Raw genomic sequence first — 14,028 nt, 5'->3', positions numbered from 1 at the left:
TGTGTTTCGTGCACAGTAAGGCACTCCTCCCTTTTGGCAATCGGCCATGGTCAGCCAGAGACTTTATGACAAGTATGCTTACCCTCATATTCCCATGCAGTCCAATATCAGATCACTGTCACATCTCAATGCCCCACAAATCTGTATACTGATGATTCAACCAGCCAGCCAAATGAAAACCCACAACGAGGCCCATTTCAAACTCTGTCAGATATTCATAATGCTGTCTCACACGCATATGTGGAATCTCCATGTCTTTTACAATGATCACTCAATATCTGATGCTGTTCATGCCCCTTTTAGACCCTAAATTAAACACACAAAACTCTAACACACTTTGTTGACCTTTCTACCAGTCTCAGAGAATTGCAACTCTTATCGTTTATATACCCACTGCATTGCAACGCATGTGTACATAAACGAAGCTACAAAGACATCCATGTCTTCTGGATTCTTCACTTTTGGGGTTCCATGCCTCAATAAGTCAAAACAGGTTTCTTATAGGTCCACTTTGTTGTCTGTCTGTCTGTCAAGACCCCATTTTTCTCAGTAACACATAGAGGTGCTTATTTGAAATTTATGTGAAACTAGCTGAGCCACCCAGCATTGCCTGGGTATTTATCAAGTCCAGTCTTCTATAGATCCACCTCCTCCTCCATCTGTCTCCCTCCCTCCCCCTCCCCCCCCCCCCCCCTCCCCCGCCAACTTCATTGTCTGTCCATTTTCTCGTCTTCCCTTCTCTCTCCATATTATCACACTCACCCCAATAGGAGGCTGGTGGTTCTTACCCCTACAATATTTCTTTCCAGATTGTAACTAGTGTGTGTTCCAAATTGCATTGAAATCATTATAGGGGTTTAGAATGAGTTTTTTACCCATGGCATTGCTCTCATACACACAGGTCAAAGATATTTAACATGTATTTGTACACATATTTCACCTCTATGTCTAGTGAATTTCGCCCTGCAGTTTTACTTTCACACAGCTTAACATTTATGACATCATATCTCCTGAACTATATGTCATACAATGATATATTTTTGTTGGTACATTTAGCAACATATGTTGATACTGCCTGTGGAAAGTGCTGCAAATAGAGTTAGTAGCAACACAGTAATAGAATTAAATGTCTAGCATGATGCAGTACTTTTTCATGCATTCAGTGTTTATGACATTGTATCTCCTGAACTAAGTGTCATACAATGATGTAATTTTTCTTGTACATTTAGTGGTATATGTGAATATTGTCTGCAAAATGTGTCATGAACACTGTCAGTAGTAAGGAAGCAATAAATTAAAATGTCATGCTTCATGTGGCAGTTTTACTGCATGAACAGCAAAACTGTAGTATGCAATAAACTTTTTCTTCCTTTCATCATTTTGTGGGGGTCGTCAGCAAGAAAAAATTTTTTAAAGCATTGAAATTATGTGTACAGTTTGCTGCAAGTCTCTAAGTGTTCTCATTATCAAATACTGGATAACTGAACCATGAGTATTCTCACATTGTGGGCTACACTGCTTTTTCACCCCCACCCCTCTGAGAGGTGGGTGGTTCTTATCTCCATAGTGACTCTCTCCAGATAGTAAATGATATGTGTACCAAGTCTGGTTGAAATCGTTCCACAACATGTGTGTGCCATCTGAAGATGTTAAGTTATCATAACATGAAGTGGTGGACAGTAATAATTCTGTTCATAAATTACTCAGCAAAGGAAGAACATAAACTGCTAAAAATACTGAAAAAATTGAAAATAATTTAAAAGCATGCTATTCCCTTCACAAATTATTTGTATTTTGAGACAGTTGAAAAGTAACCAAATAGAATAACTGAAAAAAGTGCAAGTTATTTTAAATTTTAAATTTTGAATTTTGAATTTTCCATGGCTTAGTAGGCCCAGTTGTAAATCAGAGCTTGCTCCAACTAAGGCTGACAACCTTCGAAAGTCAAAAATGGAAAGGTCTTTCAGTAAAAAAATTCCACCGTCCTGCTCGAAAAGGCAGGAAAAGGTTACATCGGATTCGGTGGGTAGTCAACTAGAAGACAGCAACGAATCGGAGTGTTTGCAGCCATCAAAATGCACACTAAAACACAAAAAGAAGATTAAACATGAGCAGATAAATTATATAGCAACACACAACATAAACTCACTACTTCAGACCGGAAAACTCAAGGAGCTCACAGATGAACTAAATATACAAAAAAATTTAATAACAGGGATCCAAGAAATGAGAAACACCACAGAGGACCCATTCGAATCACAAGGATACAGAATTTATAATGGGAAACCAGGACCGAGGGCACTGAAACAATGTCCCCAGTTGGAACAGGGTTTTTAGTAAACATAAAAATAACAGATTCAGTAACGGATTTCCAAGCAGTATCACCAAGAATTGCGACTAAGCTTTAAAACAATGAATAAAACCAATACAATAACAAATGCTCATGCCCCAACAAATGAAAAAAATTGTCTAACAAAAACAAAGGAAGAAGTAGATAAATTTTGGGACCTTATAGAAAAAAACTGTGAACAGAGTAAATAAAAAGAATGTAAAAATCTTATTGGGAGATTTCAATGCTCAGTTGGGAGATGAAAGGAAATATAGAGATATAATTGGAAAATGGAGTCCACATAAATTTATGAACAAAAATGGTCAAAGACTTGTAGAACTCTGCAGAGAACACAAATATGTCTGCTTGTGTCTGTATGTGTGGATGGATATGTGCGTGTGTGCGAGTGTATACCTGTCCTTTTTTCCCCCTAAGGTAAGTCTTTCTGCTCCCGGGATTGGAATGACTCCTTACCCTCTCCCTTAAAACCCACTTCCTTTCGTCTTCCCCTCTCCTTCCCTCTTTCCTGATGAGGCAACAGTTTGTTGCGAAAGCTTGAATTTTGTGTGTATGTTTGTGTGTCTATCGACCTGCCAGCGCTTTTGTTCGGTAAGTCACCTCATCTTTGTTTTTATATATAATTTTTCCCACGTGGAATGTTTCCTTCCATTATATTCAACCTTATATCTAAATCAACATACTTTAAGAGGAAGCCAAGTAAACTTAAAACATGGAAACATCCAGACTGGAGAAAGGGGGAGTGGCAGCTAGACCATGTCTGTATGGACAAAATTTTTCATAAGGAGATCCACAATATTAAAGTACTGAGAGGAGTATACACAGGCTCAGACCATTCTATAGTTAAAATTAAAATCAAATTCACTTCGCTAAAGAAGAGGACCGAAAAAACTAATAAAATAAAAAGTAGGTTTGACCCACATCAGCTAATTAAAAATAATAAATACCAACAAATAACACAAACCATCAAATTAACGGATGATCTAGAACAACTAGTGCCTAATCTTAAAAAAGAAGCAGAGAATCTAGCTTCCTTGAACCCATGAAGGAAACGTGCATGGTGGACATCAGAATGTGACAAATTCCATGAAGATAGACACCAAGCATGGTTAAAGTTTCAAACACATAAAACTGAAGAAAATGCCATCAACCTAAAAAATAAAAGAAAAAAAAATCACACAAAATATTAGACGAATGAAGAGAGGATTCCATAAAGATATTATAAACTCTGTAGAAGGTAATTATCATAAAACCAACTCCAGGAACTATTATAAAATCTTTGGAAAACAACTACAACAATATGAAGCCCCTACACTAATACTGAAAGATGAAGATGGAAGAATGACACACAGTAACAAGGAAAATGCAGAAATCATGACAAAAGTATTTAACAAACTTCTGAATTGTGAGGAACCCAAAGAACCCTTACAAACCAACATAAATACCCCAATAAAAACCAAACCTAACAAACTAGACCCTCCAACTTTCCAAGAAGTAGAAAAAATTCTTAAAGAACAGAAAAATTATAAGGCATGTGGAGAAGATCAGGTTTTTGTTGAAATGTGGAAATATGCAAGTGACACAGTCAAGACCTCCTTACACATGGCTCTAACAAAAATTGGGGTAACAGAACGATTCCCCAAACATTGGACCAAAGCTATCATCCACCCACTACACAAAAAGGGAGGTAAGAGCAACCCAGACAACTACAGAGGAATCTCTCTCCTAGATTGCACATACAAAATTCTATCCAAGATCCTATATGAAAGAATCAAGGAACAATTAGAGCACGAGTTAGGGGAATATCAGGGAGGTTTCAGACCATGGAGAAGCTGTGCAGAGCAGATAATTAGTTTAAAATTGATTATGGCATACTACAAGAAACTGAACAAACCTCTGGCAATAACATTTGTAGATTTTAAGAAGGCACATGACTGTCTCCACAGACCTTCAGTATTAAAAATTTTAAGAAATCTCGGACTCCATCCAAAACTAATTAAAATAATACAACTCACTCTAACCAACACCAAATCAAAAGTGAAGTTTAGAGGAGAAATTTCGGAACAGTTCCTCATAAAAACAGGCTTAAGACAAGGTGACTGCCTATCAACATTACTGTTCAACTGTGCACTGGAATACACAATGAGAGAATGGTACAAGGACAACCTAAAGATGATAAGAATTGGAAGTTCAAAAGATGATATTAGCCTAAACTGCTTGGGATTCGCTGACGATCTTGCTCCCCTAGTCAACACCGTTTAAGAAGCCAGGCAACAAGTGAAATCACTACAAGAAATAGCAGAGAAAGTAGGCTTTAGAATATCATTTGAAAAAAATGGAGAGTATGCTAACTGATCCACCACTTGCAAACAAAATTACAATAGGAGGACAGGAAATCAAAACTGTTGATAAATCTAAATATTTAGGCAAAATAATAACATACAATCTAAATGAGAAACCATCATGGCAGAATAGAATAAAAAAAAACTGAACTACACATATTACATTACCAAAACTACATACAACAAAAAGAGCCTATCTATAGATGTAAAATTAAAACACTATAAAACAGTTACACAATCAGAAATAACATATGCAGCTGAAACTATCCTCAAAATAACTAATACAGCAGAAATTGACAGAATACTAAAAATAGAAAGAAGAATAATTAGGACATGTATAAATAAACAGTATAAAATAAACGGACATTGGAGAATAGCATCAAATGAAACAGTATATAAGAAAATAGAACCAGTCATGAGCACGATGAGGAAGAAACGCACCTCATTCTTTGGACACCTGATGAGAACTCCAGAAAACAGAATTAGTAAAAAAAATAATACAAAAATTGTGGAATAGCAAGAGTGACATTAAATGGATCACAGAAATTAAGGAAGATATAAAAACTCCAAATTACAGTAGATGACCTAAAAAACAAGACAGAGAAAACCAGAATACTGCAAGACCCGCAAACAAGACTACAAATGAAAATCAATAAAAGGAGTACAGGAAGAGTGGTCTCAGATGAAGAAAGAAAGAAAATATCTGAAAGAATGAGGAAATATTGGGCAGACAGAAGAGCAAAACACCTTTCATATAAGAATAGACTAATAATTATATTACCTTAATATCATATTAAGTTATTGTTGAGCCAAATTGTATCCCTGTGTAACAACTTGTTTACAACTTTGTATTTTTGACTAGAGTGGTCCAATGAAAGCCATAAAATAAATAATAATAATAATAATAATAATAATAATAATAAAGGCCCAGTTGCAAAAAATTTATAAAAATACAGCAAAATAAAAATTTTATATATTTTTTTTTATCTGTACATTAATGTTGACACATTGCCTAGCCTAAAGCTGTTCCAGTAAGTCAGTAAAAGTGCACGAGGTGTGCTTGTTTTTTTTTGTGTGTGTGTGTGTGTGTGTGTGTGTGTGTGTGTGTGTGTGTGTGTGTGTGTGTGCGCGCGCGCGCACGTGTTTTATCCTTTCTGAAGGAGGCTTTGGCCAAAAGCTCAACATGTAAAAGTCTTTTTGTTGTATGGTGAGTAGCAATCTATCCTTTGATTTTTTCCAACCTGGACTTTCCATTGTTTGAATCATCAATTATGTCAGTTAGAAATTCAGAGCACCTGGAGGAGGTTTATAATAGTAGCCGATTGATAATAATGCAAAAATAAAGAGAGTAACACCAAACACAGAATGTTAATTTACTCTATACCTGGTTTCACATTCCTGAAGATTTTTCATCATGCTGAAATATACAGACTACGGTGCTCAAGTAAGAAACTAATCAACCTGGGGTTCTCAAGAAGACAAGGTAATGACTTACAACCCTACTAATGAATAATCACGTTCAATGGCTAGTCCTGCAATGATGAAAATGCTCAAATTTCGAACTATGAAATTGTTTTAAAAATTATGGAAGGATTTTTTTCACACTTGGCAAGAAAAAGCTAGGGAATCTGAGTATGTTCTACAGGATGTCATATGTACATTAAAAGCCCCATCCAATAATTTGTGGCTGTGGTTAGGTGCATGCCCTGTTGTATAATCTATGCCAGCCCCCAGCCCTTAATGTAAGTTGTCCTTATTGTTTTCATAAGGTAAGAACTATGTATCTTGCAAAGTTAGGGTGGCTTGCATGCCTCAACAACGCAGACAGCTGTGCCATACTTGAGAACCCCAGGTAGATTAGTTTATGGCATACCATATTGGAGAGGTATCTGTAGAGAGGCCACACTGACATATGGTTCCTAAAGAAGGGCAGCAGACATTTCAGTATCTGTATGAGCAACAGTCAGGATGATTGACTAACTTGGCCTAGTACCAAAGTGGCCTTGCTATGTTGGTACTGCAAATGACAAAGCATGAGGAAACTACAGCAGTTATATTTCCTGAGGACATGGAGTTATACTATAAGGCTTAATGATGATGGCACCATCTTGGCTAAAATATTCCAGAGGTAAAACACTCCCACATTTGGATCATGAGATGGGGACTATTAAGGAGGTACTTGTCATCAGAAAAAAAGAAACCCGATACGCCAGCCGCTGGTGGCCGAGCGGTTCTGGCGCTACAGTCTGGAACCGCGCGACCGCTACGGTCGCAGGTTCGAATCCTGCCTCGGGCATGGATGTGTGTGTTGTCCTTAGGTTAGTTAGGTTTAAGTAGTTCTAAGTTCTAGGGGACTTATGACCTCAGCAGTTGAGTCCCATAGTGCTCAGAGCCAAACCCGATATTCTAGGGATTGGAGCTTGGAATGTTAGGTCCCTTAGCAGGATAGGTAGAATAGAGAATTTAAAAACAGGAATGGATAGGTTGAGGTTAGATACAGTGGGAATCAGTGAAGTATGGTGACAGGAAGAGCAGAACTTCTGGTTGTGAACACAAAATCAAATAACGGTAATGCAGAATCTGGCCTAATACGGAATGTGAATTTAGGAATATAGGTAAGCTACTGTGAACAAAATGGTGACTCCATTTCTGTAGCCAACTGATACAAAGCCAACACCCACCACAACAGTACAAGTTTACATGTCCACCAGTTCCACATACAAAAAAGAAATTGAAAGAATGTATGATAAAGTAAAAGAAATTATTCTGATAGTTACTGCAAATCAAAATTTAATTGTGATGGGTACCTTGAATTTGATAGTATGAGAAAAGGAAGTTAAGGAAAAACAGTATGAGAATATGGACTGGAGAAAGGAATGAAACCGGAAGCCCCCAGGTGGAATTCTGCACAGGGCACACTTTGGCACAAACACTTGTTTTTAAAACCGTGCAATGTGGCTGTATATGTGGAAGAGAGCCCTGCACACACGAAGGTTTCACATAGATTATGAAATGGTCAGACACGGATTTTGAAGCCAGATTTTAAACTGTAAAACATCTCCAGGAACAGATGTAAAATCTGACTATAATTTATTTCTTATGAACTGAAGATTGAAACAAAATGAAATACAGAGAGGTAGGAAATTAAGGAGATGGGACCTCGATAAACAAAAAGAACCAGATGTTCTTGAGATTTTCAAAGAGAACATTAAGCAATGATTGACTGACAAATAAGGAATGAATACAACAGAAGAAAAATGGGTAACTTTGAGAGATGAAATAGTGAATGCAGCACAAGTCTAACATGAGGAAACGACAAGGTCAAGTAGAAATCATTGATAATACACATGATATTGGGTTTAACTGCTGAAAAGAAGAAATATAAAAATGCAGCAAATAAAGCAGGCAAAAGGCAATACAGAACTAAAAAACGAGATTGTCTGAAAGTGCCAAACTGTAAAGCAAGAATGGCTGGAGGACAAATGCAAGGGTGCAGAAGCATGAATACCTACCAGAAAGATCAATGCAACCTATAAGAAAATTAAAGAGACCTTCAAAAAGAAGAGGAGCACTTACACAAAATAGCTCAAATCACAAGCTAGTATTAAACAAAGAAAGTAAGGCTGAAAGGTAGACCCTGAAGGACTATCCAAGGGAACCGAACTTCAAAACATTGTTACAGAAAACAAAGAAGCAGATAAAATGAGATGGGAGATATGATACTGTGAAAAGAATACAACAGAGCACAGAAAAAAAGTTAAAACAGGGTTCCTAGAGTAGATGATATTCCTTCAGAATTATTAAGGTCCTTGGGAAAGCCAGATATGACAAAACTATTCCCTTGGGACACAAAATATATGAGATAACCACGGACTTCATGAAGACTGTGATAATTCAAATTCCAAAGACAGGTTCTGACAGCTGTGAGTGTTGCCAAAATATCAGCTTCATAAATCATGGATACAAAATACTGCCATGAACTGTTTACAGAAGAATGGGAAAAATTTGTATAAGCCAACATTGGGGAAAGTTAGTTTTGGTTCCACAGAAATATAGGAATACATGAAGCAATACTGATCCTACAAATCATCTTAGAAGATAGGTCAAAAGGAAGCACACTTATGTTCATGGAATTTGTAGACTTACATAAAGCTTTTTACAATGATGACTGGAATGCACTCTTTGAAACGCTCAAGGTATAATGGAAATACATTGAGTGAAAAATTATATACAACTTGTACAGAAACCAGACTGCATTCATAAGAGTCACACGGCATGTAACAAAAGCAGTAGTTGAGACCAGAGTGAGTCAGCACGGTACACTATTCTTGATGTAATTCAATATTTATACTGATTAAGTTGCAAAGGAAACCAAGGAGAAGTTTGGAAAGTGAATTGCAGTTCACCAAAAAGAAATTAAAACTTTGTGGTTTGCCTATGACGACATAATTCTGTCAGAAATGGCAAAGGACTTTTAAGAGCAGATGAACAGAATGGGCAGTATCTTGAAAGAGAGTTTATAAGATGAACACCAACAAATTTAATACAAGGTTATTTGAATGCAGTCAGATTAAATCAGATGACACTGTGGGTATTAGATTGAGGAATTACACTTTAAAGGCAGTGAGTTTTGTTATGTGGGTGGCAAAATAAGTGACTTACCAAAGTAAACAGAAGGATGTTGAAGGCAGACTGACAGTAACAAGAAAAAAAGCTTCCAAAAAAGATAAAGTTATTAAAATTGAATAAAAATTCGTATGTGAGGAAGTCTTCTCTTAAAGCATTTGTTTAGAGTGACGCTTTGCAGGGAAATGAAATGTGGATGATGAACAGTGTGGCCAAGAAGAGAATAGGACCTTCTGAAATATGTCGCTACAGAAGGATTTTGAATATTAGATGGGATTGGTTTCGTTATTTTGTTTTAGGGCACAAGAACAACTAGGGTCATACATGCTCATTATTAGATGGGATGATCAACTAACTAATGAGAAGGCACTGAAGCAAATTTGAAGTGGGGGCATGGGGAAATATGGCACAACTTTACTAAAAGAAGGGACTGGTTGATGGATCACATCCTGTGGCATTAAGAAAATATCAGTTCGGCAATGGAGTGAAGTTTTGAGGGAGGATAAACTAGTGTGGAGAGCTGCTTCAAACTACTCTTTGGACTGAAGACTATCACAACATCAACAAAATTTAGCTGAGCAATGTACAAAGCACAGCATTGACAGATAGATGCAAATAAAATATTTAATGAATGTAAGGGACAGAATTTACGTCCTCTGGTTGAAAATCTTTGGAAGTCCAAATAACGGAGATGGTTTTATTTTCACATCCTTATGTGAGGCAAAATCAGAAGTTGAATAACCTCACAACATCTTTAAAATTTAGAAAGATAGATTGCTACTCACTGGAAAGAGGACACATTGAGTTGCAGACAGGTACAATGAAAAGACACGCATTAGCTTTCGGCCAAAACCTTCTCCAGAAAAGTAAAAACAAACAAACAAACACATATATATACACTCATTCACACAAGCAAGCATACCTCACACACATATGACCGCTTGTTTGCGTGAATGAATATATCTGTGTGTGTGTGTGTGTGTGTGTGTGTGTGTGTGGTGTGGGGGGGGTTGGTTTTGTTTTTCCTTTCCTGAAGGACGCTTTGGCCGAAAGCTAATGTGTAAGTATCTTTTCACTGTGCCTGTCTGCACATCAATGTGTCATCTTTACAGTGAGTAGCAATATCTTTTCCTTGTTGCTGTTGTGGTCTTCAGTCAGAAGAATGGTTTGATGCAGCTCCCCATGCTATTCTATCCTGTGCAAGTCTCTCCACCTCTGAGTAACTACTGCAGCCTACATCGTTCTGAATATGCTTACTGTATTCATGTCTCTGTTTCCCTCTACAATCTACATACATGTCCTTTCAAGACATTGTCCATTCCATTCAACTGCTCTTTTGAGTCCTTTGCTGTGTCCGACAGAATTACAATGTCATTGGCAAACCTCAAGGTTTTTATTTCTTCTCCCAGGTCCCATTTCCTTATATTCCTACCTTTTTGCATTTTGTTCAGTTATAATCTACAGTTCATAACCAATAAATTGTGGTCAGAGTCTACACCTGCCCCTGGATATGTCTTGCAATTTAAAATCTGGTTCTGAAATGTCTATCTTACCATTATATAAGCAATCTGAAACCTTCCGGTGTCTCCAGGTCTCTTCCATTTATACAAACCTCTTTCATGACTCTTAAAAGAAGTGCTGGCTATGATTAAATTATGCTCTGTGCAAAATTCTACAAGGCACCTCTTTCATTCCTTCCCCCCAGACCATATTCACTTATTATTTTCCCTTCTTGTCCTTTTCCTACCATCGAATTCCAGTCCCTCATGACTTAAATTTTCATCTCTCTTAACTATCTGAATAATTTCTTTTATTTCACCATACATATTTCAATCTCTTCTTCATCTGTGGATCTAGATGGAACGAAATATTACTACTGTGTTGGGTGTGGGCTTCGTGTATCTTTCCTACAATAATGCTTTCACTATGCTGTTCATAGTAGCTTATCCACGCTCCTGTTAATTCATTATTAAACCTACTCCTGCAACACCCTTATTTGATTTTATATTTATAACCCTGTATTCACCTGACCAGAAGTCCTGATCCTCCTGCCACCTAACTTCACTAATTCCCGCTATATCTAACTTTAACCTATCCGTTTCCCTTTTTAAATTTCCTAACCTACCTACCGAATTAATGGATCTGACATTAAATGCTCCAATCCATAGAATGCCAGTTTTCTCTATCTTGATAATGACAGCCTCCTACTCAAGAGGATGTCACCATCATTTAACCATACAGCAGAGCTGCATGCCCTCAGGGAAAAATTATGGCTAGTTTCTCCTTGCTTTCAGCCATTTGCAGTACCAGCACAATAAGGCCACTTTGGTTGATGTTACAAGATCAGTCAATCATCCAGACTATTTCCCCAGCACTAACTGACAAGACTGCTGCCCCTCTTCAGGAACCACATGTTTGTCTGGCCTCTCAACAGATACTGTTTCATTGCAGTTACATCTACAGTAAGGCTATCTGTATCACTGAGGCACACAAGCCTCACCACCAATGGCATCCATGGTTCATTAGAGGAGCTGGAATCTTTTTGTTCTTTCCTGAATAGCAAAAGTGTGTACTGATGGTAAACGCCATAGTATGAGAAAGAAAATACCTACCACCATTCATCGAAGAAATTGTAGCGTCAACCAGTCAATCAAATTAGAAAGTCTAACAAGGAACTTCTACAGCTAATCGTAAAAATATAGCAACACACTGAGAGGTCCTACGTGAAACACTGATAGGTTGTGGTGTTTACTAGAACAAACCTTTGAGGTGTATTAAAATTACATCAAATTGAGACTTGTGGCCTAATCATAACTGTGTTGGAATAGCCGTCAATGCTCAAGGTCCAACTCTCCCAGAGGTTCATGCTTTGCGACATTCAGCTGTTAGCATGTGTTGTGGGTATCTTAAAAGTGGGACTACAAAGAAGCTGCTAATAAGACTACAAAAATTCCAAGTCCCACACACAAAAAGTGCTGTTGTGTGCTTCATAGTGGCACTGCAAGTGTTTTTGAACTTCTATATTCATGGAAAACCTTGAACACACACAGCTTCATTTATTAATACTAAGACTACAACAAAAAAATTAAAAAGGAAAAGATGATGATTTTGAGCTTACCATAGAAAGTAATGATACAAATAACATTTATCAAGATAACCAAATAAAAAGCTACTACTTAGTGCTAGAATTTTTACCTTTAATGTTATGGCTCCCTCATCACTATTTGCATAAATATCATCTTCCTTTTCGACAGGTTCTTGTCCTCGTACAGGTATATGCTTCACATCTTGAAACTTGAAAATGAATGTAGAACACCCAATTGCAAAATGATACTGCAAAATAAAACATGCAAATGTTATTTTATTGCTGCAAAGATAACCATATTGTTGACACACTTCCATATACAGAAAGAACTTCCAAAAATTGTGTTGTATGTTGGTACCGAGTGCTCTGAAACATCGAGGAATGGGAAGAGAGGAAAAACGAGTCACATTAACTTTATGAAAATTATAGTGATACAAGAAAACGCACCCAACATTAACTTTGTATTTGACATTCAGCCACGTTTTTCTTAATTTAATTACAAAATGCCAACGAAAGAGGAAATTCAGACCTACAATAATAACAGAGTAACAAAAAACCTAGGGTTGGCTTAAGTATAATTGGTAATGTAATAAACTGTACACATGAACTTTCAGAAAACATCAACTTGTTTTTAATAAAGGGGAATTTATTGCAAAAATACATGATGAATTGGAAGAAAGTATAAACAAATATGACTGCACAGGTAAGGAACACAATAACGGTTACACATAATGGAGGGAGGCAGCTGTGAGAGGTATCATTGGTAATGCTTGTGCACATTACAAGGGAGCTGGAATACAGAAATTCAACATAAGCTGAATGAAATTGTACCCATAAAATTCAGACACACATAGCTGAGGAAGGTACCAGATGACTAGTGTGAAAGAGCTGCTAAAGCCACAAGTATTTAATGTGCACTAAGTTTGTTACTAGAGATGCCAAATTTAACTGTTCCTTAAAGTGAGCATTCACTCAATAAGTCACGAATTTTTACAATGTTCAGAGTGGGGCAGCATTTGCAAAGTATGTCAGAGCTAAAATCGTTTTACACGTGCAAAAAACCTAACAACAGTGGTGACTGGAATGAATGTTTTTACTGAGCTAGATAATTTTAGGTCGAATTGGACCACTTTAATATGTCATGTGGAAAGAGGTTTTTAAAATGTAGTGCAAGCATGTGACGCTGAAGGTTACAGCATCAGACTGAACTGAATAGTGTAATTAATTATGCTGCATTATATATGAAATAAAGACAGTACATAATTACCAACAGAAACAATTTGAGTTATGTTCCAACATATCATTTCCAGATAGTAGACAAACATATTAAATTACAAATTGCACGGTGGTGGTGACAGCCCTTCACCAAAACTCCAATGAAAAAGTAATTTTACAATATTTTAAAAATATCACCTTGTGGCACTGCTGTACACACATCTTGTCTAGAAGCCTTGACTCAGAGAGAGTAGGATCCTGAAGCCTGCGAGTCATGGGCATATACAAAAAATACAATGCGCGGATCACTCTGGTTCTCAATCCATGTCGCCGAGTCATTGCTGCAGGCTGCAGATATGGCGGCAAGGGAATATCTGACCTATAAAACCTGTCAACATATGAACGCCACCGAT

At 37.1% G+C, this 14,028-nt stretch overlaps 1 protein-coding gene across 4 annotated transcripts in view; it reads right to left on the bottom strand.

The window, feature by feature from the left end:
* The window catches only part of LOC124554924 (putative transmembrane protein 183BP), a 95,995-nt gene that overhangs the window by 4,444 nt on the left and 77,523 nt on the right, over positions 1-14,028 (bottom strand). For 3 of the 4 annotated variants that reach the window (XM_047128614.1, XM_047128615.1, XM_047128616.1), the window contains 2 exons: positions 13,814-14,003; positions 12,511-12,648 (listed from right to left, as the gene is read on the bottom strand). In XM_047128614.1, coding sequence (XP_046984570.1) covers positions 12,511-12,648; positions 13,814-14,003 — 328 coding nt within the window. Of the gene's footprint in view, positions 1-2,022; positions 2,083-12,510; positions 12,649-13,813; positions 14,004-14,028 lie in introns of those variants that run through there. The other variant, XM_047128617.1, reaches the window with a different exon arrangement.

This window comes from Schistocerca americana, chromosome X (genome assembly GCF_021461395.2).
Source record: "Schistocerca americana isolate TAMUIC-IGC-003095 chromosome X, iqSchAmer2.1, whole genome shotgun sequence".
In the NCBI taxonomy this organism is placed as follows: Eukaryota; Metazoa; Arthropoda; class Insecta; order Orthoptera; family Acrididae; genus Schistocerca; species Schistocerca americana.
This window is presented reverse-complemented; position numbering and strand designations above follow the sequence as displayed.